At 49.3% G+C, this 24,055-nt stretch overlaps 1 protein-coding gene across 1 annotated transcript in view; it reads left to right on the forward strand.

Moving 5' to 3' along the window:
- Window positions 1-24,055, forward strand: part of TMTC3 (transmembrane O-mannosyltransferase targeting cadherins 3) — a 1,032,559-nt gene that overhangs the window by 161,847 nt on the left and 846,657 nt on the right. Inside the window, exon 3 of the mRNA XM_069629335.1 lies at window positions 17,093-17,311. Within this exon, the coding sequence (XP_069485436.1) occupies window positions 17,093-17,311 (219 nt within the window). The remainder of the gene's footprint in view (window positions 1-17,092; window positions 17,312-24,055) is intronic.

Raw genomic sequence — 24,055 nt, forward strand, 5'->3', positions numbered from 1 at the left:
TGATAACTCCCCGGAGGTTGAGTTTGGCAGGCCTGAACGCATGCTGAATCTTCGTACAGGCGACTCATGTCGAGGGTGACAGAGTACTTGTGGTGGACTGTGCCACCAGTGGATTTTCTGCAGGATGCCCTGACGGATATCCTTGACCAAGGTCAACCCACTGACCCGGTGCTGCCATTTTATATGTCTTTACAGAGAAGGGTGGCGGTGGCTTGGACTGCTCCGGAGAGTCTCCCGGCAGTAAGCAAGTCTTTGCCGAAAAAATACCGTCCAGCCAGTTGCGACCCCTGCTACTTGACCACGCACCCCACTCCGGAGAGTTTGGTGGTGCAGGCGGCTACGGCCCCAGCAAAGCCGGCGTCGTACCCTACCATCCCTCCTGATAGGGACGACAAGCGTTTTGATGGCTGGGCGAAGAAAGTGTTTTCTTCAGGGGGTATGGCTTTACAGGCAGCCAACTCCATGTGTGCCTTAGCACGTTTCACTCACGCTCTGTGGAATTGTGTCTCTTTGGCGGCTGAACATATTGCCGAAGGGGAGGAACGGGATGATTTTCTTGTTCTCGTTGAGTATGGCAAGGATGCCATGTGTGAATCCGCTCAGTCAGGTCTGGACATGGCAGAATGTGTCAGCCGGTCCATGGTGGCGAGCGCCGTAATGCGCAGATTTGCATGGTTGCGGAAGTCAGGGTTTGCTCCTGACGTACAAGTCCGGCTTCTTCAACATCCCATTTGATGGTGAACACCTTTTTGGCAGCAAAGCTGACGAGAGCCTTGAGAGGTTGCAGTCCTCCAAAGCTGCAGCGAAGTCGTTGAGCGCTGCAGTTCGCCAACCTCCGCATTTTCGTCCTAGGGGACAGCAATGGAGGGGAGGTTCCTTTCGATACTACTCTTCCTTTGGTAGATCGAGGGGAGCTGCAAGTCAAAGGGGACACGTAGGAGTACCAGAGGTGGAAAGCAAGGTACTCTAGGTGCCAAGGCCACTCGGGCAGTTGCCTCTTTGCCCTTAGGCACTGCCGCAGCCACTTCAGCTCAGTCATGAGGCCATGTCCCTTGGTTCGCAGGTTGGGGGAAGGCTGGCGCAGCATCTTATAGAATGGTGTGCCATTACTTCAGATGTGTGGGTTCTGGAGATCATAGCCCACAGCTACTGTCTTCTTTTCCGGCAGAGGCCTCACAACAATCCACCAGTGAATCTCTCTTTGAAGAGTTTGGATCTGCTCCTTAGGGCAGGAAATCAAATCCCTGCTGGAGAAAGGGACCATAGAACTCGTGCCTGTAGCGGAGAGGGGGATGGTATTCATATTTTTTTATCCCGAAAAAAACAGAGACCCATCATGGGCTTGCGTGGTTTGAGCAAGCTCCTCAGGAAGGACAAGTTCAAGATGGTTACTCTTTCTCAAGTCCACCAAGCCCTGGTTGGTGTCTCTCGACCTCAAGGCCGCTTACTTTCATGTGCTGTTTCATCCCAAGCACAAGAAGTACCTGAGGTTCGTGGTTGGCGACTCACATTTTCAGTTTCTGGTCCTGCCGTTCGGATTGACCTCCGCCCGAGGGTCTTCACCAAGCTCATGGTGGTGGTGGCAGCATATCTCAGGAAAGAGGGGATTCATGTCTACCCCTACCTGGACGATTGGTTGATCAGGGCGAGCTCTCCCGAGCAAGTCCTGGATCATCTGTCAGTCACCTTCCACTCCCTTCACAGGCTGGGCTTCTCCATCAACTTAAAGAAGTCCCACTTGACACCTACACAGCGGCTCCAGTACATCGGAGCAGTGCTCGATACATCCCTGGGGCTGTTTCTCCCTCCCCAGGTGAGGGCTCATCACATTCTGCAGATGGTGCCCAAGTTTCAACATGCCCAGAGTCTCCCAGCGTTCGAGTTCTTGAGGTTGCTCGGCCTCATGGCATCCTGCATTATTCTGGTGCCAGAGGCCCGGTTGCGGATGAGATCTCTGCAATGGGCTCTCAAGCTCCAGTGGTCGCAGTCCTCCGGCAGGATGTCGGACCCCGTTCAGGGTCCGCCCTCGGTTGCTCAGGATCTTCTGTGGTGGGCCGTCCAAGGCAATTTGATGAAGGGGGCTCTGTTTTGAATACCCTGGCCGGAGGTTACGATCGTGATGGACGCGTCCCTCACGGGATGGGGAGCTCATGCCAACGAGTTGACAGTCAGCGGTCGTTGGTCTCCGTCGGAGTCCAGACTCCATATCAATCTGTTGGAGCTGAGGGCCATCAGGCTAGCCCTGAAGGCTTTTCTGCCGTCTGTGCGGGGAAAAATGTCCTGATTAGGACTGACAATAAGGACAATGCACTACCTCAACAAAAAGAGGGGGGCAGGGTCACTCCCACTGTGCAGAGAGGCGATGCAGCTCTGGTTCTGGGCCATCCAGCAGGAAATTTTGATCTCGGCAGTTCATCTGGCTGGAGACGAAAATGCGGCGGCGGACGCTCTGAGCAGGCAGAGCATGGTCTCTCACGAGTGGGAGCTGGCTCAGGAAGTTCTTTTGGAGATCTTCGCTCTTTGGGGGACCCCACAAGTGGATCTCTTCGCCACCAGTGTCAACCGGAAGTGCGAAAGTTTCTGCTTGTGGGAATTTCCTCTAAGAGGAGCCTTGGGGGACGCGTTCGTAGTGGAGTGGTCCTTCCCACTGCTGTGTATACGTTTCCTCCAGTCCCCGTCATTCTGCAAGTGTTGCAGAGGTTACGGAGGTTAGGTTCCCGAATGATCCTCATTGCTCCGGCTTGGGCCAGGAGAGCGTGGTACCCAGACCTTCTAGACATGTCAATCTGCCCTCCACGCTGTCTTCCCTACCGACGATCTGCTCTCACGGGAGGGGGGTCGGGTTCTCCATCCCGAGGGCAAGTCACTCAGCCTTCATGCTTGGTATCTGAAAGGTTGAGGTACGATCAGCTCTTTTATTCGATACGCTTGAAGGCATTTAGGTCAAGCTGTTTCTAAGCAGGCCTTGTCCAGATGGATCATTTTGACAATCTCTGAATGCTACCGTTTGGCCAGAAAGGACCCTCCAGTAGGCTTACGGGCTCATTCCACTAGGGGTGTAGCTGCCTCCACTGCTCTGCAGAGGGGTGTTCCCATTCGTAATATCTGTGAAGCAGCCACATGGGCCGCTGTCAATGCTTTTGTAAGACCCTATTCCCTGGATTCCGTCCATGGGCAAGATTTGGCCTTTGGTAAGGTGGTCCTCTATTCAGCAATTTGATTGGGCATTCTAAAATTCTAAATTCTATTCCCACCTCCATACGTTGGTACTGCTTTGGGAGTCTGTCGGAGATGTGGAATACGTCGGAGGACACAATCCCCTCGAAGAACAAGTTACTTTCTTACCTGGTAACGTTCTTTCGATGGTATGTTCCTCCTACCTATTCCACATCGAACCCTCCCAGCCTGCCCCTCTACAGAATTTCTTATGCAAGTTTCCACAAGGTTTTCTGTAGTCATACTGGCAGAAGATTGGTGCCACACGTTCTGGGGAAAAAACTAACTGAGGCTACAGGCGTTGTGCGTCCTACATATAACATCTGGTGACGTCGGCGCTCGACGAAGGCCCTCAAGGGACAGCGTATCGACGTCATCGACACAGGCGCCGAAAAGTCTTCCAAAGCAACACAGCTGTGGACATTACTGTCAGAGATGTGGAATACGTCGGAGGAACATCCCATCGAAAGAACGTTACCAGGTAAGAAAGTAACTTGTTCTTCTCCTTTAAGCCAGTCACTGTCCTCTGGGACATATTGCCCCCATCCAATTTCAGTACTCTCCCTAAGCCCCTCCTCTGACAGCCATCTTCAGACTTTTACTGCATGCTTCAGTGTTGGGAGTCCTTGAGTTTTCTCTGCAAGCTACTTCTACATTTTTTAGACTGAAAAAGGTTCTATTTTTGTTCCAAAAGGACCCATGTGCTCTCTTCTCCACCTGCCGACAGCGGGGATCTGTTGTCTGTGAATTTCAGCGCCCCTCAAGGGCGAAGATCGTCAAAGATTCAAGAAGGAAGGAGGAAGATCCCTCTTCAAGTCCTGCACTAAGTGCGGGCTACGAAATGTGTTGAAGAAAAGCACCTGCAGCGCCTCTACTGCCTGTATCCTGAGGCACAGTAGATTGGTGGCATGGCTGAATGCAAAGGCCTCTGCCCCATGTTCGAGCAGGGTCATGTCTCACCCAGGACCGGCTGGTTTGAGGAGCAGTCTTCTAAGTCCTTTGAGGGCACCTCATCTGTGGGGGCCCAAGACAAGGGCAAGAACCGCAAGTCTGGGTCCACCGGATGTGCCGCAGAAGCGGGTCGCAAGGTGGACAGGGTGTGATCGACGTCACCCTCCGCCTCCATTGCCAGCCAGCAATCATGCTCCTCCTCGAAAAAGGAAATCATCCAACCCGGCTAAACTGCAGGTGAAGCCTGAGAAGCGGCGGATGGAGGAGAAGGTCGAACTGCCCAAGAAGGCCCAATCGGCATAGGATAAGAGTTTGAGTATCGAGTTGGTGGCGGCTGCTCTCATGATGGCTAAGGGGGCTGACCCTGTGAAGGTAGCCCCTGCAACGAAGAAGGTATGCCTGCCTCGAGGTGCGAAACCGCTGCAGTGACCTTGGCAAGGTCTGCTGGCTCGCTGGAAAAGTGGATACTGTCTCAGAACCTGGTTCCAGCCCCTCGGGGTGGAAAAAGGGGTTGGGGGGCAAGGAGGCCCCAGATCAGTCCTAGGCTGTGGTCCATGCCATTAAAGTTTCATCCACTAACAACTGGGACCTGTGTATTTACTGTCCACAAGGACGTGAAACAGGAGGGCAGCGATGGGCCTATTGTTCCGATCATGCCAGCTCAGCCGAGGGATGTGTCTCTGGACATCCTGTCGACCCTCCACACCTTGGTGTCAAAGATCCAGAAGAGGATGCTTCAGGGCCCGGTCCCAATGGTCCCCCAGGGCCAATCGGCCACAAGCAAAGAAGAGGAAGCGTTATTCGATGCCCCTATTTCAGCCTCCACATCCGTGTCGGGCCTCCTCCACCCAGCGGAACCAGACATGGGTATGGGGACGGATATGGCCACGAGAACTACTGATGACGAGGTTATCAGCGCAGCGGGTCTCCGCAGCCTACGGCGTCCCCTCCAGATGAGGTGGGGTCGTTCCATTCCATGATCGCCAGAGCCTCCGAGCTATTCCAGCTTGTGCACGAAGAAACCAGGAAGGAGGGTTTCTTGTACCAGAGGCACTAGGCCAAGGGATGCCCCCCCGGGCTGTATGCACACTTTATAAATGAAAATAAATAAAAAGAGGACGACAGTCATGGCGGTACCCCTTCTGGACGATGTGTGGAAGTAGGGCCTGGCCCTCTTGAAGAATCCTTGCATGTCTCTGGTCAAACTAGATAGGCTGGAGAAGAGGTACCGGTTGCTGGAATCCGCACCCAAGTGCCTGAGGTGGCAACCATCGCCGGATTCAGTGGTATCTGCGGTGGCGTGGAAATGGTCAGCTAACCCCATCCTTGTCGTCTTCAGTCCCTCCGTACAGGGGAAGAAGATGGATGCCATGGGAAGGAAGGTGATTTACACTGCAGCGTCCATCCTCAAGGCGGCCAATGATATGATAGAATCCTCTGGGTATTAAGTGCGTTATAAATAACCTAAGCCCGGACCCGGGGATCGAACCTGTGTTGCTCCGTGTCGTCTTTCTTCTAAGGCGAACATGTTGCCCCTGTGCTATCCTCCGGAGACTGGCGATCCTAGCCAGGTACGACAGCGAGCTGTGGTACAAGCTGGGTCCGATTTTGGAGTTCCTCCACAGCGACAAGAAGATGGAGGCAATTGCTATTCCAGCAAGGGGAGGTAGCGTCTGATCACACCATCACAGTAGTGCTAGATGTTGCCGACACAGGGTTCTGGCAGATGGGGGAACGGTGTCTGCCTATGTCACCAAGGCTGGATGAAGGCCACAAATGTCCCCCAGGAGGTCCAAACGAAGGTACTGGAAATGCCTTTGAACAGAGAATCTTTTTGGGAAGGTCGCCAGCGAGTCACTACAGGCCATAAAGGCGCATAAGGAGACGGCCCGTTCCCTGTGCACCTTCCAGCAGCACTGCTCTTCTTTTCCCTCCTCCAGATGAAAGTCGAGCAGGTCTTCCAAAGGTTTCTCCTCATCGTACCGTCAGCATTCCAGATCCATGACTCAGGAAGCCTACAGAGGGCGTTCACAGGCCTACGGTAGCAGAGGACAGCTTTGCTGTCGCCCGCAGGGCAGGATGCCGAAGGGAGCCTGAACCGACTACGATGTCAGGCCCCAATGCGTGCGCCCCAGCGGGAGGCTGACTAAGTTTGTCAGCGAGTGGAAAAAGATCACCACCGACAGATGTGTGCTGTACGCTCTCGGCCAAGGACATACCGTGAGGTTTAAGAGCAGGTGTCCGTGGATCCCTCTGGTGGCCCACCAGGAGCAGCACACCCCTCAACTCCTGGAGGAGGTACGGGCCATGCTGTGAAAAAGGGCGATAGAGCTAATTCCTCAGTGACTCTGGGTCTTCGGGGTCTATTCTAGATAATATTTGATCAGAAAGCAGACAGGGGAGGGGGGCTGAAGGCCCATTCTAGACCTACGACATCTGAACAAATACCTCAAGTCCCAAAAATTCTCCAGCATTGGATCTTTCATGGATTCACATGCTGTGAATATTCCCCGTCGTCAGGCTGGGAACCTCAGTCATTTTAACTTTGTGTTTTCCTATAGAAAACTTCGACACTTCAGTGTCCTATCAATGTCCTTTTTTGAGCTTTAGCCACAGCCAATCGGACGTAGGGTATAAATAGCCCAGCCCCCGCGGCTTCCCTTCATATTTCAACCGTCTCCAAAGTGTTGGGATCCCCTGGTGCTCGTTGTGATTTCTGCACGTGCTGGTGCAATTGTTTTTTTGTGGTGTCTTCAGAACTAAAGAAGTCTTTGTTCCGGCCCTGTGCGACTTGCGGGCTGAAGAAAGTGTATGATGGGGACGGGCATATGGACTGCCTCTATTTCCTTTACCCCTATCACTTGGCCGATTCTTGTGAGATCTGTAAAGGGTTTTCACAGAAGACTCTTAAGGACCACAATTGGCAGTTGGTGTGTTGGCTGAACGAGGATACCTTCCCTTCCTTGGAGGTGGGGTCGGTTCGTAGCCTGGCGTAGAAAGGCCTGTTCAAGCGGTGGATCATCGCCGGGTGCCGTCGGCTGAGCCTCCGGCTAAGAAGTCTCAGCCTGCCCCTGGGGCAGAGGTCGGGAAGAGTGGTCGCCCCTCTTCGAGTAAACACCTGTCGAAGGGGGCGTCTTCGTCCAAGCATTGTCGGTTGGACCAGTCACGAGGGTGTGGAGGTAGGCCTGAGAAGTCAGCATCCCAGGTGAAGGCCAAATAGGACTTGTCGTCAAAACACTCCTCTTCATCCTGCAGCACTGCTCTTCCATCACAGGTCCTCCTCTAGCAGGCAGTCATCTAAACATCGATCCAATGGGGCCAGGCAGGCGGGATCGCCTGAAATATCTACAGCGCAGGTTGCGGTTCCAACTACGTCATCGTCGATGGGAGTCCCGTCGTCGACGGTACCTTTTCCAGCTCCAATACCGTTGTCGACGGTTGTGTCTTCGGCTCCGGCGACGACAGGAGATAAAGACCCAATGTTCTCTTCATTGAGGATGGATAAGGACAGCTTGCTGCCGACGAGTGAGGCGTGGCAGTCTTCTGGTTTTGACTCTCTTCTACCTGACACTCTTCTACATCAAGAGACTGCATCGGAGGTGGACGTCGAACGGGAGCTGCTGTTGGGTCCGTCGGCCCAAGGTCTGCAGTGTTTGCCCATCGACGTCGATGGGTGTGGGGGCTGGTCCGTCCAGTTACCTGCTGGTGAATCTGCAGGCGATGTTGTCGCTCCAGGTTCTGTCCACATTGCAATTGTTGTTGGGCCAGCTGGATTCCAGGTTGCCTCGTCTGAATGTAGCTTCGGTGGGGCCTATCGTCAAAGCTGCGGTTGTTCCTCTGCGTTAGACAGCTGCGGCTGAGTTGCCGGTGCCTCTGCCCGTGAACGAAGATCGTCCACGGTCCCATCCTGAAGAGGGTGAGCTGCTAGACTCTGAATCGGACAGTGTGCCTAGAGAGACCATGTCTACTGGCTCTTCGTCGCCGTCAAGGGATCCGGCATGGGATTCGGACGTTGAGGTGGAACTGCCTCGTAGTCCGGCACAACCGTTTCCGCCCGATGATGTTGGGGCATTCCACGCCATGATGGCAAAGGAATGTGTGGAATTTAGGTTGGCTCCTGAGGAGGAGCAGAAGGATTGCTTCCTGTTTGACCACATGGGCAAGAGATGGAAAGCTGTGTTTGCAGTGCCTATTCTGGACCACGTGTGGCAGGAGGGCCTGCGCACAATGCGACATCCCTTCTCGGAACCGGATGTCAAAGGGAGGCTGGAGAAGAAGTTTAAGGCCCCGGACTCTACACCGACGTGCTTAGTGTCGCAGCCCACTCCTGAGTCGGTGGTGTCGGCGGCAGCTAGCCGCAAAGCCAGGAGTCAGCACAAGTGTATTACCCCGCCCGACAGTGACGCCAGGAGACAGGATGCCTTTGGGGAAAAAGGTTTTGACTGTTGGGGCGACGGTGAAAGCGGCCAATTCACTGGCGATCATGGCTCGCTATGATCGTGAGATGTGGCATCGGCTGGCGCCTCTGTTGGAACATCTACCTGAGGAACACCGTAAAGCTGCCATGCTGTTGGTACGCAAAGGGGAGGAGTCGTCCAATCATAGGATTAACATTGCTGTGGACTTGGCAGAATCTGGTTTCAAACAGATTAACAATGGCGTGGTGCGGCGTCTACGAGCATGGCTTAAGTGCACAGACTTTCGCCCGGAGGTGCATTATAAAGTTCTGGACATGCCCTGTGAGGGGGAACAGTTGTTTGGTGAGAAAATTGATGAGGCCCTCCAGGGTATGAAGGAGGACTTTGAGAGGGGTTGAGTTAGGAGCCTTGCACAGTGGGCAATCGTTTCGCCCCTTTTGTCCCTTCCGTGGGGCTATAGGAAATGCCCGGTTTACTTTCTCCAGAGACCGGGGCTACAGTCGGTCTGGTTACACCTCCCAGGGGTATAGGAGGTTGGCGCAGTCGAAGCAGAAGAGTCGGGACTTTCAAACCTCCAGGAAAAGAGGTGGGCAGGCCTCTTCCTCCAAAGAAAGACAAGCTAAGCCACAGCAATGACTGTCATTGGGAAAATCTGCCGGGGGGCAGGGTAGCACTGCACGTGGACGAGTGGTGTAAGAACACATCAGACCGTTGGGTGTTGGACACGGTGTGTGTGGGCCACTCCCTGGAGTTCAAGTGTTCCCCGGTCTTCATTCCTCCAGTGTATACTGTGCAACCTCACCTTCACATCCTACGGCAGGAGGTTGTACTTCTGATACAGAAAAGGGCTATAGAATTGGTTCTGGTGGCCAAGAAAGGCCAAGGGGTTTATTCCTGTTACTTTGTGGTGACGAAACCCAATGGCAAGTGGCGACCCATACTGGATCTTCGGCCGTTGAACAATACTCTGCAACGCCTGAAGTTCAAGATGCTCACACTTCAGGAAGTCATTCGGTCTGTACAGCTGGGCGAGTTTCTGGCCTCGTTGGATTTAAAGGACGCGTATTTCCACATTCCTATGCGTCGATGGCACCGGAAGTTTCTGCGGTTTGTCATAGGAGAAGATCATTACCAGTTTCGAGTGCTCCCATTTGGTTTAAAGTCGTCCCCCAGGACGTTTACAAAATGTTTGGTGCCGGTGGCGGCGTGGCACCGACGGGAAGGTCATCACGTCTACCCTTACCTGGACGACTGGCTGGTACGCGGTTCATCACAGGGGGAGGCACAGGAAAGTCTTAGCGCTACATGGAGCTGTTGCAATGGCTGGGCTTCGCTGTGAACTTCGAGAAGTCCTTTCTGTCACCTTCCAAGGACTTGGCTTTTCTGGGGGCAGAGTTTCAGACTCAGCTGCTAGGTCTTGTGAGGCCCTCGGTCGAGAGGATTCTGAAGCTCAGGCAAAAAGCGGCAGAGTGGAAGATCGGTACAAGGGTGTCGGTCCGGACCTACATGTCACTGCTGGGGGCCATGGCGTCCTGCATTCTGCTGGTGAAAAACTGTTGTCTCTTCATGAGGCCGGTACAGGAGTTCCTCGCCGACCGATGGGCTCAGAGTCGTGGATTGTGGTCCGACAAGGTGGTGATCGACGGCGGTCTGGTGGAAGCTCTTCGATGGTGGCAGTGCTCGGACAATCTGGTTTGGGGCATGCCGTTGCTGGAACCTGAGTTCCACTTTACAATTGTGACAGATGCCTCTCAGACCGGATGGGGGGCGCATCTCGAGGACTCGCAGGTCCATGGCCTGTGGTCTCTGGTGGAGTTGCGGTTCCACATCAATGCGCTCAAGTTGAGAGCGGTACATTGGGCCCTGAAATCGTTTCTGCCACGCATACGCATTTCGGTGGTGTGTGTGTTGACGGACAATACCACCACTATGTTTTATCTCCGGAAACAGGGAGGCACGCATTCCAGGGTGCTGTCGAAAGAAGTACAAGAACTTTGGCATTGGGCTCTGCTGCACGAAATCGGCATTCTGGCGTTTCATCTGCCGGGAGTGTTGAATGTGCAGGCGGACACGCTCAGCAGGGAGGTAAAACAGCTCCACGAGTGGCAGCTGAAGGAGCAACAGGTGTCCATGATCTTCCGGAAATGGGGCCGTCCTTCGTTGGATCTCTTCGTAATGAGGCAGAACAAGCAGTGCAAGGAGGTTGCCAACAGGTGGCTCATCCCGAGTCTCTAGGGGATGCGTTCTCGTTCCCGTAGACAGACTGGTTCGCTTATGCATTTCCTCCGTTTCCACTCATTCGACGGACCCTCCAGTGGATTCGGAGATACCCATGCCGTGTGATTCTGGTGGCCCTGTTCTGGGCCAGGCAGCCGTGGTTCTCTGATCTCCTTCATCTGTCCGTGGCAGAGCCGATTCGGTTGCCAGTGACGCCGGACCTTCTGTCTCAGGACAAGGGTGCTGTCTGGCACCACGATCTGGGATCTCTCAGCCTGACTGCTTGGCTCCTGACTTCTCCGAGTTTGGCCTGATAAAGATTTCTGGTGACTGTCGGCGCATTTTGGAGGCCCACGAATGTCTCCTATGCGCTGAAATGGAAAATGTTTTGTGTGTGGTGTAAGGACCAGCCTGGAGTGGACCCTTTTGAACATTTTGCCAGAGCAAGTTCTACCATATTTGTTGCAGTTGGCAGAAAAGGGTCTGACGTTCTCCTCCATGAAGGTACACTTGGCAGCAATTTCTAGATTCACTCGGAAGCGGCATGCAGCGCCTCTGTTTAGTGATCGTCTCATCAAGCATTTCTTGAAGGGGTTGTTTCGGACCTTTCCTCCAGTCAAGAAGTTTCCGCCGGTGTGGAGCCTTAATGTGGTTCTGTCGGGTCTGATGAGACCTCCGTTTGAACCAATGTCGTCAACGCCTTTGCAGTTTTTGTCTTGTAAGGTGGCTTTTCTGGTGGCCATTACTTCGGCTAGAAGGATGACTGAATTGAAAGCTTTGGTTGTGGACCCTCCATACTTGAGGTTCTTCAAGGACAAGGTGGTGTTGGCTACTAATCCCCTCTTTATCCCAAAAGTGCCAACAACATTTCACAAACTCTCTTCTATTGTGTTACCCTCTTACTTTGCTTCGGCCCCCACACCTGCAGAGCGGTCTTTGCATTCGCTGGATGTGAAGAGGGCGTTGAAGTTTTATTTGAATCGTACTCAGGAGTTCAGACCTTGTAAACAGCTGTTTGTGGCTTATGGACCGTCCGCCAAGGGACGGGCAATCTCCAAGCAAGGACTTTCTCGTTGGGTGTCATCTGCTATCTCATTCTGCCTCACTAAAGCTGGGGAGCCTTTGGAGAGGAATCCGAGGGCACACTCGATGAGGGCTACGACTTCGGCGGCATTATGGTCGGGGATTCCGCTGGTGGACATTTGCCAGGCGGCCTCCTGGGCGGTGCCGCATACCTTTACTCGACATTACTGTCTGGAGAAGCAGCATGGTGAGGATGTGCAGGTGGGACGAATGGTCCTGCAATGACTGTTTCAATAAGGTAAGCCCTGCAGCGTCGGGGTATTTGTTTGAACTTGATCACTGGACGGGTTTCTTGTCTCATGTATGTGATTCTGTTTCTGTATTGGTTTGCATTTGCACTCCGCCATGCATGATGGATATTGCTATGTAATCTATTCACAGATTGTGAATCCATGAAAGTTCCAATGCTGGAGAAGGGAGTAGTTTCTTACCTGTAACTCCATTTCTCCAGCGTTTGTACCTTTTATGGATTAACATGCACCCGCCGGCCGCCCTTGCATGCAAACCTGGTTCGGGTTGCTTCTTCTTTGGAGGTTAAAATCTGAAGGGAAGCCACGGGGGCGGGGCTATTTATACCCTACGTCCGATTGGCGGTGGCTAAAGCACCCAAAAGGACGTTGATAGGACACTGAAGTGTCAAAGTTTTCCATAGGAAAACGCAAAGTTAAAATGACCGAGGGTCCCAGCCTGACAGAGAATATTCACATCCTGTGAATCCATGAAAGATACCAACGCTGGAGAAATGGAGTTACAGGTAAGAAACTTCTCCAGCATGGGGTCTGGCATGGATTCACATGCTCATGAATATTCCCCGTCGTCAGGCTGGGAATCCTCGGTAAAGAAAAAATCAGTATCAGTTTTGTTTCTGATCTGTCTTTCTTAGTAGTACGAATCACTGGTCTCTGGGTCATACTGCCCTCAGCCAATGACTGCCCTCTACCTAAGCCCCTCCTCTGGCAGCCATCTTCAGATTTTTACTGCACGTTCAAGTGTTGGGAGTCCTCGTGCTATAGCTCTGAAGCTTTTACTGCGTTTTGCGATTTTTCAAAGAGTTTAATCTCTTTTTTTTCAGTCAGTCGAGCCTCAAGCTCCACCGTTTCTACTTCCAATCAACGGGGACCCGTTTTGGAATTTTCTACGCCCCCCAAGGGCGAGGTTTCATCGGGTTTCGCTTCTTGGAGGATTCCAGAAGATCTTTGAGGCCTATGTATTCTTGTATTCATGAGCATGTGAATCCATGCCAGACCCCATGCTGGAGAAGGAACAAGTTACTTACCTGTAACTGTTGTTCTCCAGCATGGGTCTGGCATGGATTCACGGGCAAACCCTCCCTCCTACCCCTCTGCGGCTCTTCACTTGGTCCTACTACCACTTTATGTGCTACCAAATCTGAAGATGGCTGCCAGAGGTGGGGCTTAGGTAGAGGGCAGTCATTGGATGGGGGAAGTATGACCCAGAGACCAGTGATGGGTTACTAGTAGAAAGACAGTTCAGAAACGAAACTGAAACTGATTTTTTCTTTACCGAGGATTCCCAGCCTGACGACGAGGAATATTCATTAGCATGTGAATCCATGCCAGACCCATGCTGGAGAACAACAGTTACAGGTAAGTAACTTGTTCCTACTCCCTTCGGCATGGTCACATTGCAACACGTGCTCGGCCAACTGGAAAAAGGAGACTTCTTGACGTTGCTGGACCTGGAGGACGCCTACTTCCACGTCCCATTCACAGGAAACACCAGGTTTCTACGCTTCGTAGTGCAGGGACAGCACTACCAGTTCAAGACCCTATCTTTCGGCTTGAAGTCAGCCCCCAGTATGTTCACAAAATGCCTGGCACAATTGACGGCCCATCTACACCTACAGGGCATAGACATATACTCCTACCTGGTCGACTGGCTGATTCACGCCCGCTCGGAGGAGCTGGCACAAGGACACAGAGATGACCGTCCGGTTACTGACTAACCTGGGATTCTCTGTCAACTATCCAAAGGCCCGCTTGATGCCATCGCAGGACACGCTGTTCCTAGGTGACAGGCTCAATATGGTGTCTTGCCTGGCACCCCCTCTCAGAGGAGAGGATAGCAACCATTCTAGGGAAGGCGCAACGGCTGTCATTGACGGCCATGGTGTGAGCCATCAAGTCGTTGCTGGGCATGATGCCGTTGTGCATTTACCTCGTCCGGCTCTGCAGGTTACAGATGCAAGTGTCTGGAAGCTTCACAGACAAGCTTTCGCTCAACATTGAGTTCCGGCTAGTGATAGTGCGGTAGGGCGTTCGCTCCAACATCGCCCAAGGCATCGATTCCATGACCCACCATACCAGGAGACGGTCACCATGGACATCCTGGAGCTACAGGCAGTATTCTGGGCCCTCAAGTCGTTCCTTCGATCCCTGAAAGGCAAGATGGTAAGGATCTTCCCGGACAACACCATCACCATGTTTTACGTCAGGAAACAAGGGGGCACCCAATCCTGGCACTCTCCAAAGAGCCGCAGGACTTGTGGGGATGGGCTGTCGGACAGGGGATGTTCCTCGTCCTGCTTCACCTGTCGGTAGTCAAGAACACCATAGCAGACTCCCTCTGCAGGGAACTGCGCTCCTGCTACAAGTGGGAGCTTCGTCAGGATCAGGTGGACTGCCTGTTTACTGAGTGGGGCAGGCCCCAGATAGAGCTGTTTGCGACGACCTCCAAGTGCAAGAAGTGTGGCAGCCTGTTCCACCAGCCCTGGAGCCTGGGGGACATGTTCTCCTTTCCGTGGGAAGGACTGTTGTTGTACGCGTTCCCTCCATACCCTCTCGTGCTACGAGTCATCAACACGCTCCGACCGTGTCCGTGCAAGGTGATACTCGTAGCCCTTGCGTGGCCGAGGCAGATTTGGTATCCAGACCTTCCGTCTGTCAGTGTCATCCCTGGTCAAGCTGCCAGTAGTTCCAGATCTTCTCACCAGAGAAGGAGGCGCAATCCTGCATCACGACCCAGGATTGCTGAACCTAAGTTTAATGGATACGAGTTGCCTGCGGACTGCAGAGAGGTCCTCGCCAAGGCCAGGGTTTCATTGACTTTGAAGTGCTATGGTCACAAGTGGAAGCATTTCGCTACGTGGTGCCGGTTCCAGTAGATTACCCCGCTGAGGGTCACTGCCCTGAAAATACTTCCATACTTGCTCTCCTTGGCCAACGCTGGCCTGGCACACGCTTCTATCAAGGTGCATCTGGCGGCTATCTCCGCTACACCAGGTCGCCAGGAAGATCTTCTCTGAAGTTTCACCGACTCGTCAAGGTGTTCCTCAAAGGACTTTTTTGATCTTTCCCGCCAGTGAAGGCTCCTGTCCTGGCATGGCAACATAACATGGTTCTGATGTTTCTCATGGTGGGACCCCCTTCGAGCCTGTGCATCAGGCCCCTCTCAAGTTCCTCTCGTGGAAGATGGCTTTCCTTGTGGCCATCACCTTTGCCAGGAGGGTGGGTGAGATCCAGGACCTGTCCTGCAAGCAACCATACCTGACTTTCCACGAATCGTGGGTGGTGCTGCGGACGCACCCCTCTTTCATGTCGAAGGTTCCTTTGGAATTCCACCTCAACGAGCCTTTGCTGTTACCTGTTTTTCCCCTGAAACCTTTGCTGCCGGCTGAAAGGGCCTTGCACTTGCCGGACGTTGCTCGTACCTTAAAGTTCTATGTGGCACGCACAAAGAGTTTTCGGAAGACTTCACAACTGTTCGTGGACATTGGTCCTGTGTACCATGGGAAGGCCTTGTCCAAGGCTTCCATCTCAAGGTGGCTCTTTGGCTGCATCATGCATTGTCATTGGTTGGTGAACCGACCGCTGCCCAGCCGTCTGAGAGCCCACTCCACCAGAGCTATTGCTGTGTTCTACTGCGTCGAAAGGGATTCCAGGGAGTAGTCCAGAGTTGGCCAAGCAGTTCTACGCAACCTGTTCACTTGAGGTGAGTCTGTACCAGAGGTAATGGTAATTGTTTCTGTTGAGCCTTGCCGCCTCCCGTGGTTGTGTAATGTTGTACTGCTATGTGTTTGTTATTCATGAGCATGTGTATCCATGCCAGACCCATTCTGGAGAACAATAGTTACAGGTAAGTAACTTGTACCTTAATATACTTTGGTTTTACAATAGCTTGGTGGCGCAAGCATTCCAAATGTTGGGAACTTTTATTGATTAGAATACACTGTCCTCTAACCCTTGGAACTGTTCACAGGACTCCAGAGATCCTACCTTCATTTTTTCCAGCTTCACAAACTTTGTCAGAACCTTCTCGAACTTTTGGGCATAATACCCAAGACAATTTAGTGAAGGACCTTTGAAGTTAGGGTTAACCTTATGTGGACCTTTGGTGCATCATCTAATCTGTACTTTCTTTTACATGTCTTTGATTTGTATTATGCCCTCAACCAGTGACTGTATATGTGTAATCTATTATTAGTGTTGTGTGATATTTCTACCTGTTAGTAGTAATTACACATAGTGATACTTGGCCATAAATAACTAACTATTTGTATACATTCTGTCTAAGTGTAATCTGTGATTCGCATTGTGTACTCATTGTGGACCCTTTTCAAGCTCAGCACCTCTTGAGACTTAGCCTAGACCCTTGTCGCTGCTACCTTGAACTGGTTTGGCTACATCTCCCCAGAGTTGTCCCTGTCACAATATAGGTTGGCCTTCTATACATCTGTCCAGCAGGCCAGAGTATAGATAATCAGTCGTAGCAAATCTCATATGTCTGAGTCATACATATAAAACAAGGATTAACGCTTGGGTGCAAAGCTACAAATGAAAACCCAATACATCCATACAAATAAAAGTAGTGCTAGACTCCCACATTACTCTGCTTGATGATGAATTGTACAAAGTGGCCTTCTCTGTACCCTGGTCTGCCTACTCGGCGTTCAGAAAAACAATTGGGAGAGCATATCTCGTGTCATCGGTTGATATATTTACAGTTGATTATTAGATTTAGACTTTTGATTCCATTTTTCTTCTCTCAAACATGCCCAGAATATCCTCACCGCGAAGCATCCACTGATCACATGCTTCTCATAAACTATCTTTGATATGTGAACATCATATGTGTGTGCACGCTTAGTCTTAAATGTGTATAGGCCATTCTGATTTGTATGGAAAGAGCATATTTTATGGAATTTGGAGTGTCTGTTGTGCTAACAAAAGCATGTTTTTTCTATCTAGGAGAGAAGCCACAAGTCGTATCGCCCTTTGACGGTCCTGACGTTTCGCTTGAACTATCTGTTTAGCGAGTTAAATGCTGTGTTGTATCACCTCCTCAACCTGATCTTGCATGCTGTCGTGTGCTTGGTCTTCCTGAAAGTGTGCAAGCTTTTCCTGGACAACCATTCCAGCCTCATTGCGTCCTTATTGTTTGCTGTCCACCCAATACATACAGAAGCGGTAAGAAATTGTATATAAGAAAGTCGTTTTTTTTGCATTCCCTCCAGTATATGATATTTAGCACTCCCTGCTCTATTAATGTACCACATCGAAGGTAGGACAGTCTATTTCTGATGGTTCCCAGAACTTTTTCTGCTGATCAGCAGTGACCCTATGGTAACTTGTTTGTATTTTTCTGACGATACAGTAAAATATTAGCATTATTTACAACTGCGTAGAACAAAACTATTAGCTCTTTCCCAGAGTCAGTCTATCTCAGGGAGTCCCTTGCGCCAGTTTGCTTCTGTGTTGCAGTCAGTACCTCTAAGGCATCTATTGCTGGGGTCTGTAACAGTGGCTCTCCATATGTTTCAGATTACGACTCCCATGATCCCTCACTATTGACTATGATGGGTGATGGGAGCTGTAGCCCCAAAAATTGGGGAAACCAAAGGTTGCAGGCTCTTGCATATTGTTTGTGACTTTGTCACTCCCCTGCTCCGTCAAATTCCTCCAAGAGATTTTTTTTTTTTTAAAGACAAAAATATCTGCAACCATGCGTGCATCTTCCTCTTTTACAGGGCCCAATATATATATCTTTTTGTATGTTTTTATTTTTAAGGTATCATCCGGGCACCTCAACATTAGATGTTTTATTTTGGATATCTCCATTAACAATAAATGCATATACACAATAACCATAAATTAGACAATAAAACAAGTTTAAAAGCGTCACCATCCTCTACTCATATTTGCTGTTAAAGCAGATGTTTGTTGGATCAAATGCAAGTTATTTGCTCTTGATGGCTCCCGTATCGTGCATTGTGTGCCACCTCAGTTTTACAGCTCTATTTATAAACTCAGCCAAAGTATATAGGTCATGTGGGCTCCTAGAAATACATTTTCCCGGGCCCTTATAGGATTAGTCTTTTCGACTTCAGGTTTGGAATATCTTACTTTTGCTTCATTTTTTAAAAACAATCCATGTGTTGCTCACAAATCCGTATGTGTATTTGAACAAATTTGCCAATTCCATTGTTTTGTCTTTTTTTTCCCTCTCAATTATCTTTGGAAATGTCTTGAAAACAAATATGTGCATAATATTTGGGGCCCTGTGGGTTTATCCTAGCGGGCTTCCACAGTGCATTGGGTATTTGTCGATTATTTTATTTTTTTAATCACCTATCTTGGCCTAATTGAAAGTCTGAATAAAAGGCAGGAATTAACAAAACCCAGTGAAGATCACCCTACTGTTTCTACAGATCTGTTTGTCTATACTTGTAAAATATTCATGGTATTAAGCCCCTCTTATGAGCAGACCAAAGCGGCTGAAAGATCAGAAATCTGCATGGTGGCAGGCCCATGTGCTTCTTGTTTAATCAGCCACCCTAAACATTTGCCCGCTTTATCCCCTTCACTATGAATACGGGTAGTGTATTGATTGAACTTAGATCTATGTAGTGAGTCCAGATGCCTATGTAGTTCTTTGGATAGGTCATCTCCACAAGGATTTCCCATTGCTATCTCTTCTTCCAGGTGTTTAGTAGTCTGTTTTGTTTCCAGCAGTGATACATGAAGATTTATGGACTCCTAAAGTGTTGGTTATGCAAGACCGCCCTAAGACTTGCCCTACAGGCCCCTCAAATCAGACACACATCCTCAATTGATTTATCATTCTTTAAAAAAAACAAAGGAGGATATTGTCTCCATTAAGTGTATTCTGAAACGCCACATCCGCCATGACTTCAGCCCTGCGGTTCCAGGATGAAATTGTCGGTGTCCGTTGTCACGATGTTGAGGTGGTAACGAGGGGAGAATGGTCCGACAATATCCTCCCTAAATATTCTGTTGTCATAAATAAACCAAAATGTTCCTTCCTACAAAGATATAGTCAATTTGTGGATAGTAACCATGAAGATGGGAGAAGAAAAAGTAACCCCTCTGTTCCCTCCCAACATACCCTCCACAAATTTACCAAATCTAAATCTGTTGTGCGACGGTTCAAAATTGCAGATGACTGTTTTTCTAAACCGGATTCAGTAGACAGTTGAAGTCACCACACTTAAGAAATAAATTCTATCTATAGACACTGGCCTGTTCCATCACCTTCCGAAAATAGCCACTATCCTCTTCTTTGGGTACATAGAAATGGATTAAGCATATCCCTTTACCATCTACGCTGCGTACCCATATCAAGGTCCTACCTTCTGAATCACTGATCTTTTTACAATATGTGTAGTACCGCCACTCGCCACCCAGATCAAAACCCCCATTAGCATAGGCCGAATAACCTGATGCATATATGGTCCCTTCCCATTTGCAACGCAAGTCTTCCAAGTGGAGTCAAGAAGATGAGTTTCTTGCAACAAGGCAACCTGAATTCCATTCCTTTTCAGGTAGTTTCCTATCCGCATGCCTTTCCCCTTATTACCAGGCCCACTGACATTCCATGTGACCAATTTCACTGTCTTACTTGCCATTTTTAGATCTGCTCATTATTTGTTTATCACTTCTTCTGACCACCCAATGACATACTTAACACGTACCACCTGTGATGAATCAGTGGTATTTGCCCCTTCTCCATAGAGGGAGCTACCCCCTTTGAGGCTAGGGAGGTGAGCCTGCTCATCTGTACTTCTCCCTAAGGGTATGGGCAGGGGCAAGTGAAACCTCAGAGGGAGTGACTCCCTTTAGGGGACAAGGACTCCCGTTCCTATGAAGAACTCCCAACATATGAGCGTATATGGGACTGCCTGCCGTATATTTGGCTGCAGGCAATGTTCAAGTGATTTTTATCAGGAAGAGGAAAAGATGATGTCTCTTTAAGACTTGACATATATTTAACTGAGTGGAGCAGAGAGTATGATGGGTAGGGGAAGCCTCATTACGTGATTGTGTGTTGGAGGGGCAGAGCAGAGCCTGTGACTTTTCGAATCTACGAGAAACACCACAGTGAAACGCAGAGAGGCCAGCAATAATGACAAGGGGAAAACTGTTGCCCGAGAAGAGAGAAGTATCCAGGAGCTTGTGGTGGCATAATTATCACCTCTACGATGGGTGAGATGCCCGCTGAGCGACGCTGAGACCTTCACACTTGGAATGCAAGTAGCGCCTTGTCTACCGCTTCCGTTGACAGCTGCAGACAGAGGGGAAGCAGTGAACGAGATGCCACCGAAAAGCCAGAACGGCAGAACCAACAGAGAAGAATACTTCCGTGCCTGCCGAGCCCTGCAACTTTCCCCTACACAGATGAAGGTACCGGGGAGAGCAGGAAAAGTGGGAGGCCACCAGAGCTAGAGTATATGAAGAGTACAACTCATCCCAGTCATAAAGACAAGATACGAGAAATAAAGTTGTCTGATTGCCAATGTGAGTAAGCCAAGTAGGCATGTGTTAAAACAAGTACACTCTTCTGCTTTCTCTGCTCCCGGATCCTCTTGACCGTAGCTAAACTATTAATATGTTACACTGTGACAAATCTGAAATCTGCTATAGTAGCCCCAGTTAATCTGCAATATAGATCTGCCTCTGTCAATACCAGGCTAATCGGTCACCTAAATGGTTAAATGTAGCTTTCATGTGGAAGGAATTGATAGACAGGAGTATTAACCAATCATCACTTCATGGGCTTCATGTGATTAACCCCCTTTTATTTGTTTCCCTGGGGTTGCTAGGAGACAGGGAGAAGAGAGTCAGATCGACGGTTATGAGTGGGCTTATTGATTTATACATGAAGAGAAAGAAAGGAAGCGATTTTAAGTTCAAAGCAGTCGAGTTGCGCCGTTGCGCTGAGAGGAGACTCCGTTCCATGTGAAGTTAAAACGTTTGTCCGAATCACTCGTTAAAAAAGAAGGTATGCAGTTATCAGTGATCTGGTGAAGTGACCTTACGCACTAATGGTGCCGTTCTAGAGAAGAGGAGGGAGAACGTATGAGGCCTGAGGAATTGCGAGGAGGGGTGATAAACAGCCAGCCCTCCGATCGCTGTTGAGTTATATGAGGATTCGGGAGACTGGGAGAGCAGCGTCAAGACAAGTACTGTGGCTCCCCTGAGTGCATAGCTGAGGGGGATGAGTCGCCCGGTGTCCAAAGGCCGTTGCCTTTAACAGCTGACGAGCCGCTTACAGCTGAAAAGGAGGTGCAGCCGCTTGCTTTCCAAAGAACATCGCCTTTATCAGCTGACAGATCGTTTTCAGTTGAATCCGGCAGAGACGAAGTCCAGTAAAGAGTCGTGGTTTACGCCAGCTGAACGGAAGAAGTTAACGGGTAAGCTGTGAATCGGCAGAGAGGAAGGAGGGGAAGAAAATTAATGTGTAGATGGATTGTGAAAGTTGAAGACTGCTTCTATTGGAAAAGAGATCAGAATTGTAAAGGGGACACTGGAAAGTATGAGCCTCAGAAGGGCAATCTAAGTTAAGAAGTGAGCAGTGAGTGAACAGATTGATGGGGCAGAGTTAATATAAATCAGCCCAAAGAACATTGTTAATAATTTACCTTTGAGGAAATTCTAAATGCCTGGGAATCTGATGAATTGACATTAAATAAGAGAGTTATTTTGAAAAGACAGAGGAAAAGAAAGAAGTGGATAATCCCTCAAGAGATGAAAATATAACAAAGAATACTTTACCAGAGGGCAAGAAGAAGCTTAAAGAGACACTAACAACAAATTGAGTTGTAAAGATGAAAAGTGAGACAAACTAAAGAAAGGAGAGTAAAAGACATTGAGAAAGACAATTAAAGACTTACCTCAGAACAATCCAAGAGTGTTCTATAAGAAGTACTTGAATTCCAATCCGGCGAAGAGAAGAAACGTATCCTTTACTATAAGAGAAAGAGAAAAGACAAAAGAGTTATATATTTAATAGAAGTTGTTTCTGTAACAAAATAACACCTACTTCCTGTCTCAGTGTCATTATTAGAAAGCTAATAGAGTGTCCACATCACATACACCAAAACGGAGAGCCTTCTGTGTCACTAACCCGCTGCTCCACAGCAATGACCCCTCCTGAGGTCCGCTCTTATCAGGGCGACATTACCTCCCACTTCCTGAATCTTGTTCTCCAAGGTTGTCCTAGATTCTTCTATAGCTGCCAGTAGACTCTCCATAGTAAGCCCTTCCATGTTCAGGGCAGTTTCTGGAGCATTACCTTGTTCAGTGTGCTTAGATTGGATGGGTCTTGTCATTTCTTCCCAAAGGGGGAGCCCTTTCCTATGAGGCTAGGGAGGTGAGGCCACTATTGAATAGTCCCCTTAGAGGTGGTAATGTGCAGGATAACATCATAGGGAGGAATTCCCCTTCTGGGGATAAGGACGTCCACCTGAGGAAAAGCCTCCCTATAACCCAATCACAGAACCCCCTATTCTCATGGGGTCACCCTTTTCTCCCACCATTGATAAAGGAACCACGTGTTATTGTAAATCCAGGACTGTGACAAATGTAGAACATGATGTGATGAAGAAGAACATGAGAATCCATATGCAAAGCCAGCGAAGTACTGCACGAGGCGGTTCACTGGGGCATGAAGAGTAACTCTTGTTTGAAGGAGATTTAAGTGCAATTGTAAAGTTCTGCAGCTCAATAAACCAACATTTCAGTATTCTTTATACTGCCTCATCTTAGAGAGTTTGTCTATATTACAGACTTTGTCCCAAGTCTTAGACTTTTCCTTTACAGTCATATCAATATTAGGAGTTGTCGGAGCCATTTCCAAAGGGATGTCTAACAATGTCAAATAGTTTGAGGCAAACTGCTGTAATTAAAAAACAAACATAATTTTTACATTCCCATTATAGGTCTTGCCGCTCAAGCTCTGTAACTCATTTATGTTTATGGCTCTTGGAACGATCTTTAAATGAAGCAAAGAGCGTTGAGTTGACCATAGCGAAAATAAGTAAGTCAAACAGCATTCCAATCTTAAAGCCTCCACTGGTGTCGAGAAGGCAAGGTTGATGGAAGATGGTAAAATAAAATTGAGGGAAAGATTTTACAAAGAAACATGGGTGGGAGCTAATACTGAGAAACCGTAAAGCAGACTGGGATGATGCTTCCGCAGTAGATCTCCAGCAGCGCTGCAATGTTGTGTCCACCTTGCTTTACTATGTATTGTTTCGCCATGTTCCATTTTGTTAAAATACTAGGAATTCTCAAAACGCTGTAACAATTTATAGTGGGGTTAAGTTTAATGGGGAAATCCAGGTAGTAATAATCTTCCACTACAGCAAGAGTGGTTATTTAGTCTCCATGTGTGCGAAGATTTTTTTGGAAGACAGCCACCAAGACAAATGATTTTATTTTTGGAGGAGTTGATTATCATAGACTTTTTTGTCGCATAGGCTGAAAGAGCGTCTATTGACCGTTGTAAGCCAATCGGGGTCTGATCAAATAAAATGGTGTCTTCGGCATATGTGTGCCAAGAATCTGGCACGCCATTGATTTTAGGTGGAAAATTATGCGCAGCGTTGATAGTGTCAGCCTGGTCAGCAGCATTAAGTCATATATAGAAGGTGCCAATACGCAGCTTTGTTTAAGACCACGGTTAGTCTTTCAGTAGCCAGACAGCTCACTGACTTGACTTAATTGTACAATGATGTATTCATATATAATAGTTTGATAAAGTATCCCAATTGTGGCTCTATCTCCCCAAGTCTCCAATTTGTTCCACAATAATGGGCATGCCACCAAGTCAAAGGCTTTGCTATAATCAACATAACAACAAAACAGATTATTATTAGTACTGGCAATCACTTCTGCCAGCAAAAATGGAAT

This window comes from Ambystoma mexicanum, chromosome 12 (assembly GCF_040938575.1).
Source record: "Ambystoma mexicanum isolate Mex_15411 chromosome 12, UKY_AmexF1_1, whole genome shotgun sequence".
Taxonomy (NCBI): domain Eukaryota; kingdom Metazoa; phylum Chordata; class Amphibia; order Caudata; family Ambystomatidae; genus Ambystoma; species Ambystoma mexicanum.